Consider the following 23462-nt stretch of genomic DNA (forward strand, 5'->3'; position numbering starts at 1 on the left):
CACACACACACAAACGCTAGTTACTACTGGGGTAAGAAATGTTACCTCTGTGGAAACTAAGTGACTTGTGGTAACTCCGAGTATTATCAGGAAGCTATGTTAAGGAAAACTGTTATTGTTTTTGGTAAGCTCCCATTCATTGTTTGTGGTGGGAAACAGTTTGCAGAAAAACCTTTAACCTCTTTATACAAAATAACACTTTCACCAAAGATTAAAAAAACATCTAATAAAACACAAAATAATGAACAAGCATGGCTTTCTCTGGACAGGCAGACTCAGTGGCTGTTGTTTTGAACTGGTTTCCAGTAAAGAGTCATGGTATATGTCTTGATTTACACCTGGGTCATACAATTGTTATTTCTGTCATTTGTTCATTGCAATTTTTCTATCTTTGCTTTTCACTGAAGTTTTTGAGTTTCACAGTGTCTTTGATATAATACAATGTGACAACAACAAAAGTAATTTAAACTGTCTGCAGTGAAGTCTGTGGACCATCCTGAATAACTAAGACATCGATCCTGGAACAACACGTTGCTGGTGAGTTTTTAAAAGTCAGTTTCTTGATTGTGCTTTACACCTAAGGCTATTTGCCACCTACCTGGCTGTTACTAGATGCAAGCATGCAACACTTGGAAGAATGAGGAAAGTTGATACTGGTAAGGAGAAAAGAATATACTCTGCATACCATTAACGTTAGTATAGGGCTAGTATATCTGTCCTTGGTGCTGGCCATAATTTCAGTAATCACGCTTGATAGCCGAGCATTCATAATTCAAGCTGTATACCTAAAGGGACGTTAACTAAGCCAACTTGCCCACAACTGCTGTGGGCTGTGTGTTTTTCTAACTTAATGTTATCTGCAACAATAGCTGTGAGGACTGTAGCAAATGCTTATTGATGATGGCGCCTACTAGGAAGAGGTGCCGTCCGGTAAGTGTGCACGTCATAGACATGCACAGTACATGCGAACAAAATGGCTTGTGCAAAGAAAAAAAATAAACCCATTTACATACGTACATAAGGACAACCTGAAAACAATATGCCTTCGGCTCTGGCTGTAGCACTGAGGTGAAAAACACTGCAAAACTTAGGCTATAACTAATGTAGGACTGTGAAATATTTGTTAAAGTTTGTTAAAGTTAGAATTAGACCCTGATTCTACAACTCTACAACATCCATTAATGAGTAGCACCCCTTCAGTTGGACTGGATAGTGAAGACTCTTCCTCAGTATCAGTAATACCTTACAGACTTCAGCGATGAGGCACTGACAAGGAAGCACCCCTGCCTGAGAGAACCAGGGTCTTTCAATGAGACCTATGGATGGAAACAAAGGCTCAAGGGCAAAAATCGCCAACTACCAGACTCTACTTAAAGCAGTGTGAATTCTTCGAAACCCAAGTCTCAAGAGGAGGCCCACCCAGGACAGAATGTGAAGAGACATAGACGAGCCAAGGTCGACCATTTTCCATCCTTGCTAATTTTCTGTAGTTCTGCATTTTGGCAGAACTACACTTATTGTGAAGGTGTAAACAGATTCTACATAAACGCTGGAGTCGTGGTTGTAAATGAATGAGTCAAAACCTTTTGAGACGATGTAAAATAATGAGTTTGCTGCAATCTTAAAAATGGTTTGAATGGAGTTAAACATTTAAGGTTAAACTGAATGGATTATTTATATTAAGTCAGTAACGCTGGCTATGTTTAGGACAACATGAAATATTTGGTTTGCTCCACTTTCAGAAAATAGTTTCATGTTAAATATTTCATTGAATGTCAAATATTTCATGTGATCGATTACTTCAATTTTTGTAAGTTGATCCTACGTTTTATTTTTTCAGTGAAGAAAAGTTACAGGAAGTAGTCTCGGTTGTATTGTAGTCTTAATTGGAACACTGTCAAGTGTTTTTTTTCTGGCATGCCCCCCTTCATAAGCTGAAAAAGGTTCACCCTTCCCCCACCCCACAATTTAATCAATCATCTCTCTCTCACTCTCTCTCTCTCTCTCTCTCTCTCTCTGTCCGTCTTTATCTCCCTCTCCTCCTCCTCTGCCTCTGTTTCCTTGACATCTCTTTTCAACACCGAGGCTTCTCTGTGCTGGGACATGGACCATTCTGGGACATCTCTCGGGACATTTTGGATCTGGATCTTTGTCCTCCAGGGGAGGAATGGTGTCCATGTCCCTCTTCCTGTGGGTCCCAACATTGTCCTTGTGACTTTTCCTCTATGTGAATGATGTCCTATTTACAGGTCTGTGTGGTAAAGAGTGACTCAGGCCCGACATGTTACATGTTGCCCCTGGATACATTTTCTTAGTTTAAGTGTGAACTCTATCTAATGCACAATGCGCTAAATTGCCAGATAAAAATGTTGCTGTAATTGGGAGAAAGTAACTCTGGCCCCTTTGAACACAGAGCAGAGGGCTTAGTGCAGTCTGTGGACAGTCAGTCAGGGGTCAAAGCTTTTTGTTCCTGACTGTATCTCCCTCATCCCCTATTAACTTTCTGGCAGAAGTTTTGTGTGTATAACACTGTGTATAATACTCATATTTTTTTCACAACGACGTGATCATCCATCTTCATCTGTAACTCGCTATTCCTTATTCAAATACCACCATGTCATACTGACTCTTTATGGCAAGGTTATTTGTAGCCTTTTCAGGCACATCAACACATGTTTTGGGGGGAGCTCTGCCACGGGGAATTATTTGTGTAATATTTCCTAATATTCAGGTCTGTTCTACTGGACTCCTGCCATGGTTTGTCAAACCTACTTGCCAAATTTCTGTTTAATGTCCTAAGATTTGAGGGTTGACTTCTGGGTCCCTCTCCATCATGAGAAGTGTGTATGTTGTTGCGATTAAAAGTGGCACAATGGATTCAGAGGGCTTTAGTCAGTCCACAGGTCAATCATGTAACAGATTGATAAAGACATCTGTCCTTACAACATGTCTGCAAATGCGGAGGATTTGCTTCAATGTCATTCATTTATTTAACAAAATGAAATGAATGTGGGAGCTAAGATTCCCCAGAAAGAAAAGGGGAGGTAAGAGTTAAAGGAAAGGATGTAGAACTTGGAGAGTATAGATGAGCAGGTACATTAGCTTAACATATTTTAACTAAATGTAGTTCCTTAATCATCACATCACTTTTTCACATTGCAGAAATGTCAAAATCATGTTTAAGAAATTGAAACTTAATCCTTTGTCCGTGGAGATAAGTTGATATGTCAGTGTAAGTATGGAGCAGTATCTTTCTCATTCGGTGGCCCTGAAAGCTCAACGCCCTGCATGCAAGTAGATCATCTTCATCAGTCTGACATCACATGAGCTGCAAATACTCGAAAATACGCAACAGAAATGTTTCCAGGGGACACTAAAAAGTGATGAACCCGGCTGGGACACACTTGTTCAATGCTTTGTGACTTTTTAAGTAAAAAGCACCGAACAACAAGTGCACATGGATGTATTATAATACATTATACCCTATAAAATAGCTAAAAAAGTGCTTTATAAATAAAGTTGGGGGGAGATAACATTAAAGTAGTCGTCATGTACTGTATAAGCAGAGCTAGTGGAAAGCTCATGTATCTGATAAGGAAAGGGTTCATCAACATGAATGTACAATCTGATCATGAGATTTTGTCCAGGTGGAGATTTAGGCCTAATGCTGATATGGAGGAAAGGTCAAAGGGCACAGTCATTAGTTTTTGAGAAACACATAATTTCTTCATAGCCATTTAACCAAATCACCTACTTTTTTCTGAATTTGGTTTTGAAATAAAATTCAACACCAAAAAATCTCCCCCATTATCGTTTACTGGCCATTTGTTTTGCGCCTTTCATTCATACGAGTGGACTTGTGTGCGTGAGTGTCTGTGGAACCTGCTACTCCAGGGTCTCCACATTCTTCTGCTTGTCATTTGTTTACACTGAGTTCAGAGTGTTATCATAGCCAAACACACACACAGAAACTCACAAACACACACATACAGACTCTCAACAAACGCACTTGCAGTCATAAATACTCTTTGTTGAGCACATGAACATTCTCCTGTCACAAATACCAACACAGAGAAAGATGGGCTCCAGTAACAGTGTGTGTTCGTTTCAGTGTTTTGGTATATGTGTGCTCACTGCAGGCCTCGGCGACACGTCATCATGCAGCACTGATCACCTGTATTTATTGGCAGATATTTGTTTGTACTGGTTGATCTGTAGAATTGGCTTTTCTAGCGTCAGAGGAACCAAACTTTACTGTGACAGTAAAACTGGTTGAGATCAGAGACAACAGGTGATCAGCTGTTCCTCTCTCAGCTCCAGGTAGGGCAGGGGAACCTCAGCTTCTCTACATATAATTTAAATTTGTTGATGCGTGCTCATAGAAAACATACTAGTTGGCAAACTACTTCGGCAGGTTTCTGTCCATTTTATTCAGATATAGAAGCTTGACAATATGTCTGATTTAAGGGTAAATCATAGCATCAAATTCAAAGCACGTCTGAACAGGGATTAATAAGAGAGCTTTATGGGTCAATAGCATAAACAGACCTTATGCAGTTGTCATTATATGACCCTAAACCTCTAAACCTCTAATGACCCTACACTTTTTTCTGTCAAGTCAGTTTGTTTGACTGTTCCAAGTAGGAATCACTAAACTCTCTTAACTGCACAAATTTGCATAATCAACACCACCCCACTTTCTGCATATTGGCTCCATTGAGGGTATGTTTCCTTTAGAAATGTCACCCAAGACTAAAATGAAGAACTTCAAAATTGCAGATCTTGAAGTTGGTGTTAAGGAAACAATCAGCAGACAAAAGCATTATTTAGTTTAATTATCAGTGTGCGTAATGGTACTGAAAGACAGCAGTGCATTTGTCCACGTGTCTTAAAGCTCCATATTTTCTTCTTCTTCTGCGTTTTATTTGAAGTGTTGATCCTTAACAAGATATATTTGTGGTTTTAAGAACCAAAAAGCATCTCAATGTAGTTTTACATCTCCTCTCTCAGGCTTCTCTCTGGAGCTCTAGTAACAATAGGTCGGTGAGCCTCCTCTGTTCTGATTGGCTGCCTGTTTTCTGATTGATATAATAAAAATAAAGCAGATTTCAGGAAAACACTCAGAGAAACCAAATCCTGCAAGGTGGGATGGTGGGTCCAGGTGGGCGGGGCTTGGGCCGTGGCTGAGAGTTGTGACTGCTTTGCTCCAGAAGTCCTGACGGCTGGTTTTAAGGCTCAGTTTCTGAATACAGGCTGTGTGCATTTCACTGTGGACTGAGGCTTTGATACTTTCACAGTATTAATATAGAACATAGACCTCATCTACCTTTAGACTATATGGAGCTTTAATTTTCTCTCATATGTACATTTCTTCAGAGGAGAGTGCTGGTTGAAGATTGCAGCCAATCTTTAACCAGCATGTTGGATTTGAAGAATGCAGCCAGTGCTATACAAAGAGCAGCTTTGCATAGTTTCCACATCAAATGCTGTTTTCCTCTGTCACTCATGAATTGCATCTATTTAGGTTTCACATTAGGTATTAAGAACACGACCACACACACCCTCTAACAGCTTTGCCATTTAAACTGCTCATTACTGCAGTCTTGATATTGTTGGCAGTGAAGGCTAATTTCCCTGCTATAATTGTTTCTTCCTATTTTTCTTTTCTGAGCTGCTGCAGAAAAAATAAGCAAACACAGTTTCCTCTGTAGTGTTTTCTGAAAAAAATGAACCAGAGATACAAGATAAACCTTTTTGTGTGCAAATGTGTAAACACTCACCAAGGTGCTGTTGGGAGGGGCGTGGAGGGGGCAGCGGGGACGGAGGAGTGTTGTGGTGCATGATGGCGGCCATGCTGACACACCAGCATAGTCTGCTGCTCCAAGCCTGACCAGGAGGACATGTCCTGTTGGCTATCGGACACCTTCAAGAGAGACACATTTCATGAGACAGTTGACCCTGACGCCCCACAGGTGCTTTCCTGTCTGAAAATGACACAGAACTCCCACTGTAGTTTATTAGATATTGTATAGATTTTATAGATAGTACTTCCTACCTGCATATTATATTGCTATGTACCAATGACATTATGCATTTAAGATAAAAGGTTTAAGTTGAAATAACTATTACAAACTCCAGGCAGCCATGATGCACAGTAGCACAACCCTATCTGGATACATGTCTTTAGCATGGTGGACCCGACTTTCAACCACATAAAAAGGGACACAATTATATGTAAATCATTATTCAGAAAAACCAGAGTCATGATGTGGATGTGAATGTTATAGGACAGACTTGAAAATACACATGAAATAAACAGAAAGTGTAGATCAAATTTTTTTCAAACATTTCTTATAACTCTACAACTTGTGAAGTTTTCTTCAGTATGAGGGGAACCCAGTGACAGTTGTCTGTGCATCCATGGGTACAAACCAGAACTGCTAAAGGCTAATTCAATTAATAATTAAATAGCTAATCATTTAATGGTGTTAATCTGTCAATTTTTTTTAATATAGGTTAAAAAAAACAATGCCCCATAGCTAACTCACTGACATGGCAAAAACTGTTTCAATTTAGTCTCAGTGGGAGTCCACAGTATCTGACTTTGCAAACCCCTGTGTACATGGTAGGGTGACTGAGAGGATGCATTTAATAGCCTGATATTGACATGTGAAATATCAGACAAAACAAAAATGCTTCACTGTGGTTAACCCTTTGGCTTATGTTACCTTGTGTCCAGAGAAATGACATAGCTCTTTTCCTGTGGCACCTTTTTGCCTTCATACAGTTCCACCTATTAGAGACTGTTCTGTAAAAAATGAGCCCATAGTTCGTCTGTGCAGCAGGTTATTGTCACCCATAGTTATATTTTGTTGCTAGGCGACATCTAGTGGTCATAGTAGTGATCACAGGAGCAAAGGGAAAAGTGCGGTGATGTAGTATAAAGAGAGACAAAGTCCACGTCAGGAGGAGGTTGTGGTGGATGGATGAATATGAGAGTGGTGTTCGATCCCCATGTGAAACCAGCTGTTTATATTGTAACCATGACAACAAAGACTGCGTAATGTTGCGGAAGTACTTATCTTAACCCAAATCACCATCTTTTCCTAAACCTAACCAAGCCATGACCATTATTATAGTTACCATGGTGACAAAGGTAGGTATGTACCTGTACAGTCGGTATGTTTATTATTGTAACCATGACTACCGAGGACTGGTATGGCTGCTGTAGGGGCGCTTCAGGAGAAACCCTGATGAGTTGTATGAGAGGGTGGAGGTGTGTGGTTGTTCAGGTTGGAGGAGTCGTTGGCAGATTCACATTGATACTGGTAGTAGCACCGTCTCATACTGTTGAACACTGGGAGCTGCCCTCTTCAACCTCAGTCCTTTAACTAACCTCTGCAGGGGAGATCAGTGAATCCAGTCTGGTATTCCAACCAAAATCATTGCAGCACCCTTTTTTATTTGTGATAATACAGACTGCAGTGTGAGGGAGATCATTTATCAGAATGGCAGCTGAGGCATTATTTACCCACATACAGTCACTAACTGACAGAGAAGAGCAGCATTAGTTCCAATCTATTTATAGCTCCATTACACAGTAGTTTGAATATTGTCTGTAGTACTGCCATTCACACTAGAATCAACACTCCTATGGGCCTAACTGGACAGTTTTAACTCATTGGTATAATTAACCATTGGCCTGTTTAGCTCCTGTCAGCTTTGCACAGTCAAGAGTTTGGTATACATCCTGTTATCTACAGGAATCTGTCTCTCCTGTCTTTGCTTTTTTAAGATGTTTTTTTTTTCACTGTTATACTAATTGATACGTATTTCCTGATATTTTCTGGCTTCAAACCAAAGTGTATGTTACCTAAACTGAAGTGAAGTGATGGAGAGGAAATAATGAAGTCGACAGGTGCGCATAAAGAGCCCTCCAGAGGGATCCACGGGTTGTTCTGTTTCTCAAATTACTATCAAAAGTATTTTGATCTAGCAAAGAGATATTCATAAATAATTGTATTAGCTGTAAATCAATACAAATCTTTTCTACACATGCACAATTTTGAATTTCTCATGCAGAATTATTTCATAGCTTTACAAAGGCTGATTTACAAATACAAGCTTTGGAATTATTTGTGAACATCACTTTAGTTCAAAGTCTTTTTGACCCTAATTTGAGCCCATAAAAGTGTTTGCTAACAGTTCAGCCAGGAGTGGGAGAGGTGGGTATAGTACAAGGATTGTTGCTGGGAGTATGTTTGTGTGTAGTGTAGTATAGTTTCTGGGAGACCACTAAGATGTTATTAAAGTTATAACAGTGTGCAACATTTTGTCTCTGTCCCCCTCTGCCACCCTCTTTCCCTCCTCCATTTCTGTGAAGCCCTGCAGTCACTGCAACTCTCCATCTACCCACCAGATGTCCTCTGACTTTCCTCACCTCACTCCCACATCCACCTGCTTGCCTCCCACTCTCCGGGTCACCTACACACCTGTTGTCAATTTCCCTCATTAGCTCCCCTGCATATATATATATTGGGCCATTTCCATTTAGCTGTTGCTGGACAGTCTATTGTGCTGCAGCAGCTGTCGATGGCCAGTCTTTGGTCTGGTCTGTTTTCTGGACTTGCTTGCAGCCCTTTGCGGTTAAGTCTATTTCCATTATTGAAGTTCTTCACTGCACCTGCCTGTGTTTACATCCGGGTCCTCTTTACTGTGCTCCAAACATCAATTGTGAGACTTCTATTTCTAGTATTTTGTAATTGAAATATGCTCCAAAACATCAAAACTGCTAAGATGACCAAAGCCAGGGGTGGGACCTTACAGCTGTCAATCAATATGTGAACACTTTACACAATATGTGACAGCCCTTCCAGTCCTCTGCTTCTCTCACACCGAAGCTTCCGGCTGGTATTAGCTGCTGGAAGATGTCTTTATATTTGACTCACTGGATAATGAGGTCCTGATTCCTGCTTCAGCTGAGACAGCGAACATGACGAGGATGTGGGTGAAGGACTGGGTGGAGCCTAACAGGGCAGAGAGAGGGCAGGGTGGGAGGAGCAGAGTGGTTTGCTGTCCAGTCTCAAGCTAGCACTAGCTGGGTTTCCAGAACTTGCATATTGTAGCTTTAATTACTGGCATTTCCTGTTGATATTCATTTCAGTCCACACTTTTTATACATGCTCATCTGTCCATTTGAGATTATTGTCCTATTATTTGTATCTGATTTCTCCGGGTTTGTCAAACAAATCCAGTATAATCTCATTTGAAAAATTCAAAAGTCTAAATAAACTGGCATCAACCCAGAACAAACACAGCTCTGTCTATCCGATCTTAAAGGATTGGCTGGGACACAAACTGGGCACTTAATTGGTTCAAGAAATAGGATTCCTCAGATGTGTGTGTGCGTGTGAAAGTGCAGTTCGCCTCTCTTAACCCACAGCCCGTGATAAGCCAGTTGAAGGGCTGTAGAACAAATAAACACCTCGATCAAAGGAGGATTTCTTGGGTCAGCTTCAATCAGACGGTCAGGAGGGAGAGGGAAGTATCAGAGGATTATCTGTGATGAGATGTCTCTGGGATGTCACTGCTGGCTTGCCTTCTAGCATTTGTTCAGTTTTGAAATGTAAAAAGTTCTTTATTGGTGAGTGTTATGCAGCAGAACCAGTGGTTGCTGGTAATGTTTCTACCTGGGTGGGGCTACAGCCACTGAGGGGCTCTGTTTACTCATGATCAACACTGTTGTCAGTCTTGGGTGAACCAAGACTGACAACAATGTTGACAGCTTTGACTCCAAATACAGAAGACTGTTACATTTAATCAACAACTGTTTCAGAAAAGTAAAAACACTGTCTCTTTTCTCGTCTCTTTTGATCCATAAGAAGATATATTTGTGGAAGAGCCTCTCTTTTAAATATAGCAGATTTCAGGTAAACACTCAGAGAAACCAAATCGTGCAAGGTTGAATGGGGCATGGCAGATGGTGATTACTGCTTTGTTGTGACATCACAAAGTTCCAGAAGTCCTGACGGCTGGTTTTAAGGCTCAGTTTCTGAATACAGGCTGTGTGCATTTCTCTGTGGACTGAGGCTTTGATACTTTCACAGTATTAATATTGAAGCTAGACCTGATCTATAATCAAACAACACATGTAGATCTACCTTTATACTCTATGGACCTTTAAAGACCTTCTGCCTCTGTGATAGTTACAGAAATGACAATAGACAGTGGGGAATAGAAAAAGTGGCAACAGGCTTGTTTAGCCCACCATGGCTTTTTTCTTTTCAGTTGTCCCCAGGACGGACAACATTGAGGGAATAGCTGCACTTCTTGTGTGAGTCTGTACTGTGTAACAACAAATGATTGCAGCCTCCAGGAGCTGCAAGTGGACATGTAGCATTTCAGTGCTGCTTTGTAAAAAGCAAAGGAAAGTTCAACCCACTGCGCCACTCAACACCCCATTATTTTAACCAGTTTTAATATTTCTTCATACCGAAGAGCAAAACATTTAAGTTCTTGAGCTCTCATCCATTCACCAGGTGGGAGGACAACCTGTCGATCCTCTAAAATAATATCGGGTCCAACTACGGCTGAGAGCAGAGGGGCCCAAAAATGCAACTCTGTGACATGTTTTCAAATACAATGAAATAAGGAGAAGGAGAAGATAACTGAATTTTGTTCATAAACTGTAAAACCTTTCCTCTATGGCATTCATCGGGTCAAAAGTTCAATTTGTCCAATACTGTGGTTTATGCCCCAAGACTTTGACTTTAGGTCTGATTATTTAACATTATGAAGAGGAGGTCATTGAATCACACAACAAGGGTCAAGGGTGGCACAAAAAAGTCCAACACTTATTTTCAGAGTGGTCTTCGATGTAAAGATAGCAAAGCTGCAGCAGTCCAACATGCTAACACAATAAATCAAATCACTTGTGTTAAGTCCATTATTGCAAAAATACATGCATAGCCGCTAGCAGAGCTGCAAAAGCTAACTCTGGTTTAATTCTTGGTTGTGTCAGGGCGCCCCTATTTCCCGCTGAGGTCCCTGGACGTGTTCCTTGGTGGTGGGGGGGTAGACCGGCCTGACCTCAACATCCATCACTACGTAATTTAGTGTTGTTCATAATCTGATATATATATATATATATATATATATATGTAATAAATACTATTCTCTGTCATGACACCACCACACTATTTTAGATTCTATTCTATTACATTTTATAATATAACATATTTTTTGTTGTAAGATTTATTTATGAATTTATTTTTTTATTATATTAACAGGATATCATATCAATTATTATCATTATGAGACTTGAAGGAAGCATATTGCAGGTAAATAAACATGTCCATCAAAGAAAGGGTTCCTGGGTCGACTTGAGATAAGTGGAGGAGAGACACTGATATCTGTCTGTGCTGCAGCAGCTCTGCTGTTTGCTGTCTTAAGACCACATGACCTTGGTATTTGTTTTCTCAAGCTAAATTGTTCCTGTTTTCTTTTTCCCTGTGCCTTTTTAATCATTTTTCATCCTTTCACATCTTTTTCAGTCTGTCTTTCATCTCATTTCTTCCACACTGACTGCTCTTCACTTAGCTTCACCATTTCTTATCACGCCTTAAGTTTGGCATCTTTGATCATAATGGCTTTATTTAGCTATATGTGGCCTTTCTGCTCAGTGGTAAATCCACTGATATTGTGCAATCAGAAGAGCCTCCTCTCTTCTGATTGGCTCACCAACCTGTTGTTACTAGAGCTCCAGAGAGAAGCCTGAGAGAGGAGATGTAAAACTACACTGAGATGGCTTTTTGTTCTTAAAACCACAAATATATCTTCTCATGGATCAACACTTCAAATAAAACACAAGAGAAGAAGAAAATATGGAGCTTTAAAGTTAATATAGTTTATTTGCTCCTATTAATTATGTGCCATAATATATGCCAGAATCAGAACTACAGGAAATAATACATTTGGATTTTGAAATTAAAGCTGTAGAAGACTGCAATATAGTCATAAGATCTGAGGCACACACCTATACACATTCACACACACTCACTCACACACACACACACACACACACACACATTTGCTCCATGTCTCTGGTCACTCTGCAGGAAATGAGTAGGCTGACACTCAGCTGATATGTCATTATGAATGTGAGTTGTTCTCTGTTGAATCATGATGATTCGAGGATCACTCATATTCCCCACAGACAGATTCTCAATGAAATTTGTCAGTATTTTAGAAACTAGATTCTTGTCTATGAGTTTTAGACATCAGTCCTGACACTTACAATGAGTAAGTTACTTGTTGAGCTCCGCATCAATGCTGTTGCCTTATATGAGCTGTGTGTCTTATTCTGCTGCTTTGTGTAAAACACTTTGTAACATGGGTTTAGAAAAGTGCTCTAAATATGCTATAGAGATATTATTAATTATTGATTATTAATTATTAATTATTATGTTAAGAGCAGCCAGCTGAAGCATTCTGGAAGAAACTGTTTTGAGGCCTGTATATTATTAGAATGAGAACAGCATGAGGGCAAGATATTCAAAAGATGAAAATGTACCCAGGTCGAGCTTTGTATAACTAAACTGCTTTGAGTGAATGATGGTAACCCTCTCTTTTCCTTTCTCACTGACTGATGGGAGATGTAGTCAGACGGACATGCCTCAATAAAAGTTGCATTGCTGTTCGTGTCTAACCAGGTTTCAGTTAGAAGCAAAACATCTAGTTTATGATTTTTCATTCATTAAGAATAATTAGGTAGCTAGAGATCTAACACCAAGCAGAGCTGGTTTTATAGAACTAGATAAGATACAGGACCTAAGACAGGAAACAGATCACAGATCTGTGTGTGGGCAGCATTACAGGAGAGTGTCTTTTTGATGCTGAAGGTCAGTGTGTCCCGGCTTGATAAGTATCATCCCCACAGCAGCTTTTCTAGGCCCCATTCTACATAGAACCCCCACAAACACACACACATGCGCACACACACACACACACACACACACACACACACACACACACACACACACACACACACACACACACAATCATCTTTAAAGCCTTTTGTCTTTTAAATCATTATCTCCAAACTCCATAGTCAAACGCATCAAAAATATACACATTTTTAATAATATAATATACAAATATTTTCAAAAACTTCCAAGTTACTGAAAACAAACTCCAGCCTGATACTGATTTACATCAGAAACCAGATACCTTGTTTGGATTTCTACAAACTGCCAAGAAAAATACACTTCCTCTGTACAAACACACACACACACACACACACACACACACACACACACACACACAGAGTCAATTATATAAAACACCAAAATGTCCAATTACAACGAAGCATTTAAGGAGACTTAGAACTTGAACACAGAGACAGACGGCGAGCGGTTTGTCTGCAGACACACAAATTGTTTGAAGCTGTGAAAGAGTTTGTCGATGAAAAGAGACAGTGTGGTTTTAATTAGAGCTGCAGTGGCACAGTAACACACACACACACACACACACAAACACACACACTGATGTGTTAGGGGCTGAGAGGGAAATAAGGAAAGCGAAAGAAAAGGATGGAGAGAAGAAAAGACGAGGAGAGGAGGCGAGAAGGTGAGTGACTAGTGTGTTCGCTCACTTCACCTAATGTGAAACATACGTGTTCTTCACGCTTACTTGTGTGTGCCTGAGTGCGTGTGTGTGTGTATGTGTATGTGTGTGTGTGTATGTGTATGTGTATGTGTATGTGTGTGTGTGTGTGTGTGTGTGTGTGTTCTTACATGTTGGATGATTTGTAGGTGTGGAAATCTCTACAATGCGTTTCCCTTTCCTGTCCTAATCTGACACACTGTGTTTAACACCACTGCTCTGTGTGTGTGTGTGTGTGTGTGTGTGTGTGTGTGTGTGTGTGTGTGTGTGAGTCAAAACAAGCACGTATCAACATTCCACATCACAAGTGGTCCTACTCCTCTTACTTACACACACACACACACACACAGACACTCACCTGCATCAAAGCCTACTGTCAGTGAGGTGGATTCTCTGGGTGTTTATAGAGCGGATAAACCTGCTTAATTGGTCAGTTTAGTTTTTCTAAATGCTTGTGATTCCCATTTCATTGATAGACCATCAGCATATTACACATCCTAGAGGTTAAATCCTAATAATAATCTTGTGTCACACACACACACACACACACACAGTATGAGTCTGCATCGACTGACCCCCCTGGGTTCAGATTTATTGTGATGGTCTATACAGCTCATATAAGTGCACATTCCACATGGAGCAGGTCATTACTCTCCGGTCGAGGACCCCGCCCACACAGACATACACACAAAGAGGTTTTTCATTTCACTGCATCAGGATCTGATGTTCGCTCATCACATCGCTCATTCACCTGATTTGAAAAAGATCTGAGATCACAGGCGCTTCCTCTCTCTCCTTGTATAAGATAGTGTGTGTTTGTCTCATCCACATTTACTACTAGTATAAACTCACCAAGCAAGTATATAAACTATAACTTCTGAAAGCCACTGTGTGCAGAATAATAGGAAAATTAACAATAAACAATGGTTTTCAACAATGAGGAGCCATCTTAAACAGGAATGGCCGAATCATTAACTCACTATATAACAGTTCATGATATAACATATAAAGAGGTAGAAGATCATATAGTGAAAAATAGGTTTACCCTTAAATTTTTCACATTGAATAGGGAAGTTGATAAAAAAAATAAATAATGCTTCAGGTGCATTAACTACATACTTCATAAATATTCCTACAAAGATCCTTTCCAACACGTCATACAACACCACACCTCATGTTGTTTTTTAATTGCTGCTACACACACACGCTCCTACACACCTGCCTCACTAAACAGATGTGAAAAGTTTTGTTCTGTTTTGTAGGAAAATGGCACAATCCTGGTGAAAAGCATTGATGTCTATGGCTCCATTCAGATGGGATTCACATTAAACTCTGTAACTCTGTATATTGGCAGTCAGCAGGACACAGCCAAAGGAGCAGGAGTTGAAGGTGAGGCAAAGATACTGTGAGATGTTTATAAGGTGATGGTGTATTCCTTCTTGGACTCATAACTGAGGTCCATTACTAATACACATCCATAAATCCACTGAGAAATGATGGCTTCAACATTTTAATGTTCTAATCTGTAGCTTTTCCACATTAAAATGTCTACAAACAGCTAGAGTTATGTTCTATATGTGGCTGAGTTGTGTTCTTACATTATCACAAATGTTTCCATCAATTCTCAAACCAGAGAAATCTGTGATTTTAATCATGGTAACATTTCACTGGTCAATGACATCGTATCCTCTATGATCATGTGTCAGTGTGTTTGTCTGACAGAAGCCCAACATTGACTTTTATCTAGTTTAAAGTCACATACACTTTTTACACCTTGGTGGTTTTCAGTTCTATATCTGAACCAGATGAAGGATTTTAGTCGTCGGACGTCTGGATCTGAAGTTGAGAAACAAGCTGAGGAAATGTGAGACAGCTCAGCTCCCAGCTGCTGGAGACATCTTGTCCTTTGTCATTGAAGAACGTCAGTGAATCTCTGATCTTTAAAGTAAACTGCTTTCTGGGTGTTTCTACTGGTTTCAATCCCCTGGTGTGTTTGTTGTGGAGAGGAGGACACCTCTGTGGAGAATTCAGCTGCTGGTAAAAACCTGCTGAACGTCTGCTTCATAAGTTATCAGAGAAACAATCAGAACAAAGGTTAGCATCAATCTCAGCTCCAACTCTTCCCTGAGTCTCTGTCCTGTTAGAATCAACAGGTCTGTTTGATTTCCTGAACCACTGACAGTGAAGGAATCCAAACCGAGAGGAGCTTACAGTAATGGTGCTGAAGACAACAACTCCCATGATCCACGCTATTTCATGACGTCACCTAACACCATCCATTGTTATTGTTTTGATTGAGACCCCTAGAGGCAGATGTTAGTGAGTTTAAAGTTTCATCAGTATCAAATTAAGTAGTATCCAGTGACAGATGTCTGTACATCCATGGGTACATTGTAAGTAAGGGGCATATTTTTACTTAATATTTTAATATTTTAATTTAAACAAATGTGGGCTAAAAATCATTGCGTCCCCAGCCTGTAGCTGCCATTACTCATTTCATGAGCTTTTACATCTGGATGTTCTGATGGCTTTAGTGTTTGTCTGTCTTCATATTGCTACAAAAGAAAGAAAGAAAGAAAGAAAGAAAGAAAGAAAGAAAGAAAGAAAGAAAGAAAGAAAGAAAGAAATGGAGGCGGCCATGAAGTCCGGCTTCATGTAGGTCTACACAGAGGAACATAGACACATTTCATGGAACTGTGAAGTTAATCAAGACAGAATCTGAAGTGTTTCCTGAAGTAATATCCCTGTATACACACACAGCACAGGAAGTGACCACTGTAACAATAGAACCAAACACCCTTTGTGCGTGTGGGTGTGTGTGTGTGTGTGTGTGTGTGTGTTGCCATAAGAAGACCTCTGCTGGAAAAAGGAAAAGGCAGTTCCTATCCTGAACACACGTAGCCTCCACAGACACACAGTGATGCAGTGAGTATGAACACTTACTCGGGCAGGGCTCTCCTGATGATGCTGTGGACTTGCTTGTAGACGTCCAGTTTGGACAGACAGCTGCACTGCGTGTGATTGGCCACACTGATGGTCACTGGTCTGGTGCCCTGGGTGATCGGCACCGTGATCTCAAACAGCTGCAGAGAGAGGCAGAGAGCAATGAGGTGAATGAAGACAAGGTGTGAAATACACATTGCAAATGACAACAATTATAAATAACATGAAATAGAAGTAATGATAAAGAAAATCTTTTCTTTTTGTCCTTTAAAGGTCCATATAGTCTAAAGGTAGATGTCCATGTGTTGTTTGATTATAGATCAGGTCTAGCTTCTATATTAATACTGTGAAAGTATCAAAGCCTCAGTCCACAGAGAAATGCACACAGCCTGTATTCAGAAACTGAGCCTTAAAACCAGCCGTCAGGACTTTTGTTACTTTGTGATGTCACAACAAAGCAGTAACCGCCATCCGCCATGCACCACCTTGCACGATTTGGTTTCTCTGAGTGTTTTCCTGAAATCTGCTATATTTTTATATACACTCAGAAAACAGTCAGCCAATCAGTTGAGAGGCTCAAAGTGTCTCTTCCACAAATATATCTTCTTATGGATCAAAACTTCAAATAAAACACCAGAAAAGTGTAAAGTATGGGACCTTCAAATGATAAGTTTGCCTTCAATTACACGTTAATACATTTACATATAACAGTGGTGGGAATTGTTGGGTTGCTCTTCTTATCATAAGGAATTGACTCTTTTAAATGCCTTGAGAGAATGAAAGTTTTGATTTGTCGTTATATAAATAACATTTTATTGAAATGAATTGAATTGAATAATATCCCTGTTTTAGGAAGGAAATGTTGCTGCGGCAGTTATGGGGAGATGTGCCACAATAAAACATGCCTCACATTGTTAAAACATTAGTTCTTACTTACTGTCCAGTAAGTAAGTAAGTAAGAGTATCAAAAAGTTTTTACATGCATGTGTCAAAATGAAATATATATTGTGAAAGTGCTTGAGTTCACTTTGTCCCATTTAATCAGCCTGGACTTCAAATTCAGTCAATAAAGTTTGTCCATCATAAGACACCACTATTTCACACATTCTTTTCACAAGGACCCTTCAACAAAGACTTAATGTGGAGCTGAACTTGAAGCTTGAATAACCTAGGAAATTAGTAGATTTTAAAAGAGCACCAATTACCCAGGATCCTCAAAACCACCACACACCAAAACACCCGACTGAAAGCAATGAGAAAGAATGTGAAAGATTTCCACTCGAGGAACAACAGGAGTGATCAGGAGCTGGGCTCGTGTTTTCACATGGCACTGATGAAGACTGTGGCACACAGCAGAGCAGAGACCACGAGAGCCACTTCAGACCGTCAGTCTCAGAGTCGACCAGGCTGCATAGAAACTAATTAGTCTCAATGACTCCTATTCAAGACCCTTAACAGCTTAAACTGTCTCTCTCCCTCTCATCCTAATGAGGATATCATTAAAGCTGACCTCAGTGTTCGTGACCTGGTGGAGTGTTCACCATGGTTACAGAGAACGCGCACACACACACACACACACACGCACGCACACACACACACTCACACACACACACACACAAAAGGAGCTCTTTGAGATCTCAGTGAGAACCACTGGGTTTAAAAGTTCTACTGCAAACATTTTTTTTTTTTTGGCATCTAGATCGGCAAAATTCTTCCTTCATACTTAAGCGTCCTGCTGCTGAAAGTCCTCGGGTTTAGACAGACATTTTTGGAACGTCTCCACACTGCTCAAGTTTTACCAGAGATCTGAATCCCTGTACAAACTACAGAGCAGTGCTGTTTTTCTGTCCTCATTAACTGGGCAAAGGAAAAGAGAAGGGTCAGCCTACGCAAGTCAGAAAACCTGTAACAGGTGGATACAGGTGCACAAGTCTTATTAACATGTCTAATTTACAGTATATCAGGCAATTTGATTCAGTAACCTTTCCTCAGGACACAGATCGATATTATCAGGAGAAAACGATTTTGACTGAACCTCCTACAGTAAGTCGCTAGTAACACTCGTCCAGGTAATCTGCACCTGACGTGCATCATTCGGTAACCATAACGACGATGTGATTTCTTCCTGAGTTAGCCCTTGATTGAAACATTCTCTGATGTGTTGATCAATGCGTCGTCCAACCATTTTAAGTTTACAGCACTACAAGTTTCCATCTGCATAATGGCACATCTGATCTCTGATTACCAAAGTCATTATAATGAGAAAGGAAGCTTTGCTATCGCCAGATAACTGGATAATTATCTCCTTATCTCAAGATAACAAACAATCCTTTTCTCCTGATGATATCTCGTTACCTCAGGATAATGAGCTGAGTATGGCTTTTCACAGTTATCATACAGATGCTAAGGCGAACTGTAATAATAGTAATAGTTATACATTTTATTTATAGTTAAATACAAAATAAATAGTGTTGGAATTAAACAGAATAGGCAAGTCTGAAGAGGTGTGTTTTGAGGTGGGATTCGAAGATAAGATGTTTTGTGGAAGGCTCTGAACAAAATGGTGTGGGTCAGACAGGCAGGAGGTACAGAGAGATCGGTGGAAGAGGCAGGTGTGTAGGTGTGAAGACGATCAGAGAGATTAGGAGGTGCTGGTTGTGAAGTGAATTAAAAGTGGGAAGCAGTACGGTGTTTAACAGGAAGCCAGTGCAGTCTGAGGACAGGAGTCATATGTTCTATTGAAGGGGTTCTGGTAATGATACGGGCTGTTGCAGATGAACTAGCTCCCACTAATCTCCATACTCACCTGCTCCACATCACACAAGCAACTCCACAACCAGCAGCAGTATTTAAGGACGGGGTCTATTCACCATTCTTCGCCAGATCGTTGCGTCTCTTTGGTACTAACTCTACGGCCAAGGTCAGTTTGTTTCCTGTTTTCTCTGTGTCATTTTGAACTTTTTGTAATCCTGTTATTGCCGTGCTTCAGATCCATACTCCTGTTATCCGGCCACAGGCCACGCTCTGCTCCTGTCTCGTCATGCCAGCTTGGATATTGTTTGCCCCCCCCCCGTTTGACCAGCTCTGTGGATCCCAGTCTGTGAGCCCATGTCCGCCATTATCCTGCCAGACTATCTACAGCCCCCTGCCCCCGTCACCGTAACCAGCCCCATTCCACACCTTACCTCCAAAACTACAATAAAAGACCAATACTCCATGTTCTGCCTTGCGATTCTGATCTACACAAAACATCATCTTTATCGATGTTGAGTTTGGGAAAGTTAGAGGACCGTATTGCATTATACTTTTACTGTTCAGAAAGTTCTCTTTACCGACATGCAACTCAGCACGACACTCTCACATCTAAAATGTGAAATAACAAATAAGTAAAAACAAATATTTTCCACTTCCTGTTTTATTATCTTGATTCAGGTCCCGACATCATTCTCCCCAACAACATTTTCCAGTTCCTCCTGGGGGATATCAAGGCGATCAGTTGAGGATGAGCAAAACTTAATGTTTGAAAATTGAACTTAAACCTGTTTATGTAGCCTACTAATTAACTAACGAGATTTTGGCCTGATCATGGTGCATTAGGATTCATGTCTAGAGACCATGAATACACAGTAAGTAGACATCTAACGATCTTCTTCTACATTAGAAGAAAGGACAGACCAACTGAAATCACTATTGTTAAGCTCCATTGCTAGTGAGAAAATATCTCTACTATAGCACATGTTGCCATATGCCACATGAACATCTGCAGCCTCGACAGCAGGTACTGAACTCAAACCTTTCACAAAGAACCACCAGACAGACATAAACGCTGTAAGATACTTACAGTCAGTCAAATAGCAAATTAGAAAGTTTAGCATGACTTCTATTACCCGCTAAGTGTTGAAACCTCTTAACGCCTGCCAGCTGCTTTGAGGCGCAGCCAAAGCAAATCAGCACAATGAAACTTTGAGGATGACGAAACTGACCTCAGAACAGTGTTAATAGAATCTGACTCCTCACTTTTCCATACGTCCATTTTCAGAGAAATTATTTTCAGTCACATTCAAAAAAGTCATCTTGGGTGTAAATTGTCTTGTTTGTCATAATTACAAATTACATGAATTTTGCACTAGGGAATAAATCAAGTATCTATCTATCTATCTATCTATCTATCTATGTATAATTAGAATAATGTACTTCATCGCCTTCGTACATTAAATCTCTGCACTCCATCTGGCCAGTAGTCTGAGACTGCAGCCAAAAACAGCAGTGAGGAAAAACTAGTGGAGAGAAAGAATGTCTTGTGAAACCTCAAAAAGGCCGTGGCTCAGCACCCACAGCCTCGTCACCGGTGCCAGGCGAGAGCCTCTCAGCTTCAACCTTGGCCTCCTTTTCTCTTACCTCAACTCAAGCTTTTTGATTTTGTCACACAAGAAGCAAACACCATTGTCCAATTCTCAAAATACACAACGAGGCTGCATTTTTACTTTGTGTTTTTAAATGACTTTTTGAAGACGTTTGCTTTTCCAACAACAATGGCATGTTCTTTCTGCCGAGGGAAAACAAAACCATTTTTAAAAATAGTGACCATCATCTGTATGGAGGTTTTATCCTATCTTTACTCAAGAGCGTGGTATATCAATTTGAGGGCATGGTTTATCGATTTCATGTTCAGATTTTGTAATGTTGTCTCTCCAAACCCTGGCCTCGTACTCCAGTAGCCTCAGCTCCCGCTTAAATTTGCTCTGTTCCTGCTCAAACTGTGTGCTTGCACTCAGATATATAGCTGCTTGTACACCCCTGTCAAAAACCCCTAACCAATAGAAGGCAGTGTATAGTGTTGACCAATCAGATTATCCCTTCCTCCTTGCAGGTGCGTTCACTATACTTCTTAGAGCATGGCGTACGGGTGGGTACTCTTTAACTGGATTCATCCACTCACACCGCCCAGGGCTTTATTAAATGTGCTTCCCTTGAGTTCTTTGCAACTTTTGGAATAAAATAACATTTCATTAATACACAAGCGCCTGCACTTTTCATTACAATAGCTGCATAGAGTATAATAATAGCTAGATGGCACAGCGCTCCCCGTGGCTGTGCTGGAGGAGAAAACAACATCACCTTCATTGTGACTCAGGAGCGGGAGTCCTTCAAACTGATTGATAAATCATATTTGTGACAGACTGAATAACAGTTATTATTATTCACTAGCTAGTTGTTAACTTGGTGCAGTGTAGTTAGCGCACAGACGGTTTGTCAAAGCTTTACATGATAGAAATCTGTATTCCTGTCTTGTTCTGTGTTTTTTCCTGCTGTTTTTATGTTGCACCTGTGTTTTATTCGTTAGTTACCTGTGTAACCTTCTATAGCCTTGTGTTAGGCTAGTTACTATGTGCTTCCTGTCTTGGTTTCTAATTAACCTGAGTTTGGACTTTTTGATTGTTTCTTTTGATGTCAGATTTCTGCTTGCTCGCCTTTACATTAGTTTGCCTGCGCTCCATGGTGCTTTGACTCTGACCACTCAGTCAGCCTTTGTTTTTTTTTTTTTTGTGTGTGTGTGTGTGTTTAGCAAATTCATGAACTGCATTTGCTTTGCCTGCGTCTGCATGTGGGTCCTTTTCCCTGTCTTTGCAACAGTTCTGATAGAAATGGCTCCCTACAACACTTTCATTCAATTCTGTGTTAATATCGACCACTGATTAAGGTTTCATGAGTCAGTTCTGTACCTATAACACTCACCACAGTGCCTGCAAAAACATCAGTTTATTCTTTACTTTATTCTGCTGCGTACATTGCATTGTTTCATTGCTGTCACACCGTGGTGAGGTTGTCTTGTCCTGGGTTTGTTTTGTCCTGTCATTTCCTGTTTTATTTTGAAAAGTAACTCTCCTCTTGTTTCAGGTCACTTGCCCTTCCTCATGTGTTCCAGTCTGATTGCCCTAAGTGTTTCCCCCTGTGCCCTATTTCCCTCCATGTGTTTAAATAGTCTGTGTTCCCCTTGTCTTGTGCCAGAGTGTCTTCGTCCTTGTCCTGCACCCGAGCCTTTGTCCATGTCCACAGCCATAGTGTTATTCAAAGTAAGCCGTTTGTACCTCGTGAAGAATGATCTTTATTTCGTGTTATTTTTTCATAGATTATCCTAGATCCTCTGCTTAGTGGCATGAGTTGATTATTTTGGTTTATTATTTTATTAACTCAGGTTTTTCCTCCTCCTGGAGTGATTTTGTTTTCTCTTAGACTTTAGAATTTAGTGACTTCCTCCGGGAGTCAGGTTAGGACTAGTTTTTTCATAGCCATTTATTTTTCACTCTGTTACCGGTGTTTTCAATAAAGCCTATTGTTTTCATATTCTCTGCATCGGAGTCCTGCCTTGAGTCCCTGCCTGACAATTGCTAACACACTGACATTATATCATATATTGTACCAGTTTGTATTAGCAGGTTTACCCACATTTAAAAAAAAAAAAAACGCTTGTACCCACTAACTTTAACTAACGGCCTGATGCTTTCAGTCATATTTTGGCCGACACAAAACAAACCCATACTGCTTGCCGTGCATGCGTCTGTGAGACTGCTGCTGGCTGATGCCTTACAGAACCTAATCTGAGTTAAATTAAATACTGCACGGTAATCAACCATGGTTATAGTGATCATTTAAAATAATTTAAACTTAAAACAGTAATACTAACTGTCTGGCATTTTTACTGTGATTTAGTGTGAAACTGGTAACTGTTTCATCTCTACACAGCCCATTCGCAACTGTGTTTTGTAGGCTCTTCTAAAAAAATCGTTTCTATGTTGTGCAAAACTGCGATGGAAGTGGGGCTACTAACAAAGATATGAGTGTACAAACAAAAATTC

General features: G+C 40.3%; 1 protein-coding gene across 1 annotated transcript in view; it reads right to left on the reverse strand.

Annotated features, from left to right (window-relative positions):
- The window catches only part of vegfc (vascular endothelial growth factor c), a 62101-nt gene that overhangs the window by 7943 nt on the left and 30696 nt on the right, over positions 1-23462 (reverse strand). Inside the window, exons 4-5 of the mRNA XM_023397235.2 lie at positions 16606-16745; positions 5781-5923 (exon numbers count right to left, since the gene is read on the reverse strand). Coding sequence (XP_023253003.1) covers positions 5781-5923; positions 16606-16745 — 283 coding nt within the window. The remainder of the gene's footprint in view (positions 1-5780; positions 5924-16605; positions 16746-23462) is intronic.

Source organism: Seriola lalandi, unplaced genomic scaffold (genome assembly GCF_002814215.2).
Source record: "Seriola lalandi dorsalis isolate HSWRI2012SDOR001 ecotype SW California unplaced genomic scaffold, Sedor1 jcf7180002055006, whole genome shotgun sequence".
Lineage (NCBI taxonomy): Eukaryota > Metazoa > Chordata > Actinopteri > Carangiformes > Carangidae > Seriola > Seriola lalandi.